The sequence below is a fragment of the Procambarus clarkii genome, chromosome 53 (assembly GCF_040958095.1).
Source record: "Procambarus clarkii isolate CNS0578487 chromosome 53, FALCON_Pclarkii_2.0, whole genome shotgun sequence".
NCBI lineage: Eukaryota > Metazoa > Arthropoda > Malacostraca > Decapoda > Cambaridae > Procambarus > Procambarus clarkii.
In genome coordinates this window covers 29,387,313-29,391,354 of record NC_091202.1, presented here as the reverse complement: position 1 = coordinate 29,391,354, position 4,042 = coordinate 29,387,313, and the positions used below count along the sequence as shown (strand labels likewise).

The 4,042-nt window shown below is 38.4% G+C and overlaps 1 protein-coding gene across 1 annotated transcript; it reads left to right on the top strand.

Moving 5' to 3' along the window:
* The first annotated feature begins 560 nt into the window (after window positions 1-560).
* Window positions 561-1,472, top strand: LOC138352482 (uncharacterized). The gene has a single exon (XM_069304979.1). It carries the CDS (start codon window positions 561-563, stop codon window positions 1,470-1,472), a length of 912 nt encoding a protein of 303 aa, XP_069161080.1.
* Window positions 1,473-4,042: the final 2,570 nt, after the last annotated feature.

Sequence of the window (4,042 nt, the reverse complement as noted above, 5' to 3'; positions counted from 1 at the left end):
AGAGAGAGAGAGAGAGAGAGAGAGAATTAGTGGTAGAAAGTATGAAAAAGATATGAGAGAGGACCAGGAAGATAAAAGGCAGAAAAAGAAACAAAGGAGAAGAGAGAAACGAGAACCCCCCCCCCCAAAAAAGGGAATAAAACAGGAAAACACAGGCTAAGTGAAAACCAGAAAATGAGCTAAAGAGACTTAAACAAATAGTCAGTAAGAACCACGAAGAGCCCCAAAATAAAGTACCCCCCCCCCACACTCTTCTTTACCAGCAGTAACCCTAAACCCCCCTATCTCCCCCTACCCCCCTATCTCCCCCTACCCCCCTATCTCCCCTCCACTCCCCCTCCTGTGTACGAAATGGGACGTGCGAAACAAAAGGGAGGCGAACAAAGGGGCCTGCAGGAGACCTGGCCTAGACAAAGACAGGGTGACCTTAAGCAGAAAGCTGATGGTGTTTCATGCCTTCGCTCTTTACACTAATTACATGTCATCTGGGCTCGGGAGCGCTTACCTCTCTTCCCGCCAGGTGCGCTGTATGGAACCACGCGAACAGAGGAAGGACAGTAATGGGGAGGGTGTGGGAAGTCATACTTGCTGAAGTCATACTTGCTAAAGTCATACTTGGTGAAGTTATTTTTGGTGAAGTCATGCTTGCTGAAGTCTCATTTGCTGAAGTCTTTCTAGCTGAAGTCATTCTTACTGAAGTCATTTTTTCTGAAGTCATGCTAGCTGAAGTCTCAATCTCTAAAGTCTCACTTGTTGAAGACAAACTAGCTGAAGTCTCACTTGTTGAAGTTATGCTAGCTGAAGTCATTCTTGCTGAAGTCATTTTTGCTGAAGTCATGCTAGCTGAAGTCTCACTTGTTGAAGTTTCACTTGCTGAAGTCATGCTCGCTGAAGTCTCACTTTCTGAAGTCTCACTGGCTGAAGTCATACTAGCTGAAGTCTCACTTACTGAAGTCTCACTTGCTGAAGTCATACTAGCTAAAGTCTCACTTGCTGAAGTCATACAAACTGTAATTAGGGTAGCTGAAGTCATACTTGAAGTCATACTTCCTGAAGTCATATTAGTTGAAATCTCACTTACTGAAGTCTTAAAAGCTGCACTTTTGGTAGCTAAAGTCGTAATTGCTGAAGTCATACATGCTGAAGTCATGCTAGCTGAAGTCTCACTTGTTGAAGTATTTAAAGTTGCAATTATGGTAGCTGAAGTCATACTGGCTGAAGTCATACTTGCTGAAGTCATACTAGTTGAAGTCTCCCTTGCTGAAGTCGTAAAAGCAGAAATTATGGTAGCTGAAGTCATACTAACTATAGTCGTAGAAGCTGAAGAAATATTAATTGTAGTCATATTAGCTGAAGCTAAAGTAATGCTACTGGAAGTTATACTATATGAATTTACACTACCTGAAGTTATAGTAACACTAACTGAAGTCCTACTAGCTGCAAACTATACTAGCAGAAGTGATACCAGCTAAGTTCATGCAAACTTAAATCATATGAAATGAAGTCATACTTAGAAAATATATACAAATTTAAATCATACTAGTGGAAGTCGTAGCAACTGAAGCCATTTAGTGTCTGAGGACATAGCCACTGAAATCAATTTAGTTTAATTCATTTAATTGAGGTCATTCCCTCTGAAATCATATAGCTGCCGGCATACTAGCTGAAGTAAAAATAGCTGTCATTACAGTAGGAGTTATTATACTAATTAAAGTTAAACTAGCTGAAGTCATGCCATTTGAAGCCACAACCATAGCCTTACTCGTCCATGCTATCTCAGCTAGAGTAAGATAATATTAGATAAATTGGAACTAGTTGAAATAATGCCAGTTAAAGACATAATATGTTAAAGTTATTCTCGCTTAGAATACGTTAGAAAATATGTGTACGCTCTACAGTATAAACCATTAAAGCCTGAACAATTACTGATGTAAAACGGAGTGGTATTTAGTAATTTTATGGAATGGAGAGTATACATTAGTGTTATTGGGCTGTGTGTTATTTGTTCAGAATAATGCAAGAGGACTTCATCGGTCATGCATTGCTTATATGTAATGCCACATATCATTAATGCATATTGGTGGTTTTCCTGATAATCAAAAGAAATCAGAGCTCATATCTCACTGTGTGATTTATCATGGTACCATTTAAGTCAGAGATTAAAATCCTAAATAGAACGCTTCAATTACACATTGAAGTAGATGTTTATCTCAGTAATCCCTCTTGCCACCCTTATCCTCTTCATCATCATTCGCTGTGAAGTGCTTCTTGTCTTTTTTTTATCATTTCCATTTCATTCTTCCCCCTTCGGTTCCATAATCAATCAATCAGTGTCCACTATCTTTCCCTTCTTCCTCTCATCTTGAGAGGTAAGTGTGCATGTATAATTCTCCTCAGGGGTTTGAACGTTGTCTTAGATTACTGTGGCAACGAGGGGTGAATATCCTATGAAATACTTAATATTAACGAAATATTTATCTTTTGATTGGGGATTTGATCTGCTCTTCGCTATTCTATTTCCTTCGTTTAATTGACGAATCTTCTCTAACCTAATGAGAATTTTTTTTTAACAGAATCCACTGATATGTTAAAAATGCGAAACAAATTTATCATTCGGTCTCTCTCTCTCTCTCTCTCTCTCTCTCTCTCTCTCTCTCTCTCTCTCTCTCTCTCTCTCTCTCTCTCCCTCTCTCTCTCTCTCTCTCTCTCTCTCTCTCTCTCTCTCTCTCTCTCTCTCTCTCTCTCTCTCTCTCTCTCTCTCTATCTATCTATCTATCTATCTTTCTCTTTTACCACTCACCAAGAATCTCTTCACCCTCCAATTCCTCACCTCCTTCTTCTTAAAACTCTCTCTATTTTCACAATAATTCACTAATAGTTCCTTTCTTCACTCTCACTTCTCACTCTCCGCACTCTCCCTCTCTTCACTATACCTCTCCTCAACCACTCTCTGTTCACCCACTCTTCTTCAGTGTAAACACGACCTACCACTATTGGATTGAGGCATTTGACTAATTACCCAATTTCCTCTCCCCTTCTTTGCTGGCTTTTTGTCAACAGAACGTGAGGAAAGGATGAAATGCAAAGAGGAAAGCGGAGAAACCAAGTGAAAGCAGAGAAAGAACATTACGGAGAGTGGAAGAAAATTATGAGTTGACAAAATTAGGAACAATGAAGAATTAATGAGTTGAGGAGGAGGAAGAGCGAGATAATAATGAAGGATTAGGAGGATGAAAAGTTCGTTTGATAAATGAAAGGAAGTTTAGAAAGTAGAGAGAAAGACATGGACGAAATTTATTAAGTTTGAAAACTTCAGGAAAAGTATTTTGACAATTTTTCTATATAGTGTGGCAAAAGAATCAGAACAAAATTTGTTTTATCTATATTAAATATTCCTAATGGTAGTTTTTTTATCATTTGATCAGATGATATGAAGACAGGACTTGTGAATTTGTAGAAAATGCTACACATTGTAATTTGAGTCACTGTAACTTGACTCACTGTAACTTGAGTCACTTTAACTTGAGTCATTGTATCTCGAGTCAGCGAAACTTGAGTCACTGTAAGTTAAGATATTGCAACATGAGTAATTTTAAGTTAATCAACTGCAACTTCAGTCAAAGTAACTTTAATAACTGTACCTTGCATTTCTGTAACTTCAATCATTGTATTTGTCTTTGTAAGCTGCATCGCTGTAACTTGGTTAGGATGGAAGTTAACAGAGGATCGCCCAACAGAACACCTTATTTTGATGATAATCTTACTGAGATCAGTGTTACCCTATTGAACCCATCAGTAACTAACGAAGAGTTAATTGGTTTATTGGTTACCTCTCGACACGAAGGGAATATATACCTTGAGAGGTTAATTATTTAGCTTTGTAGTAGATATACACCGGGAGTTTATCCATAGATTACTTTCAGGGCTACAGTATGCCTGCTCGTTGATCAATACGTTGTTGTAGTGGCATTAATAACCCTGCAGAGGTTGATAGGTAATATAAGCCCACAACCAAATCAGTTCCCTACACTTGGAGTATTAT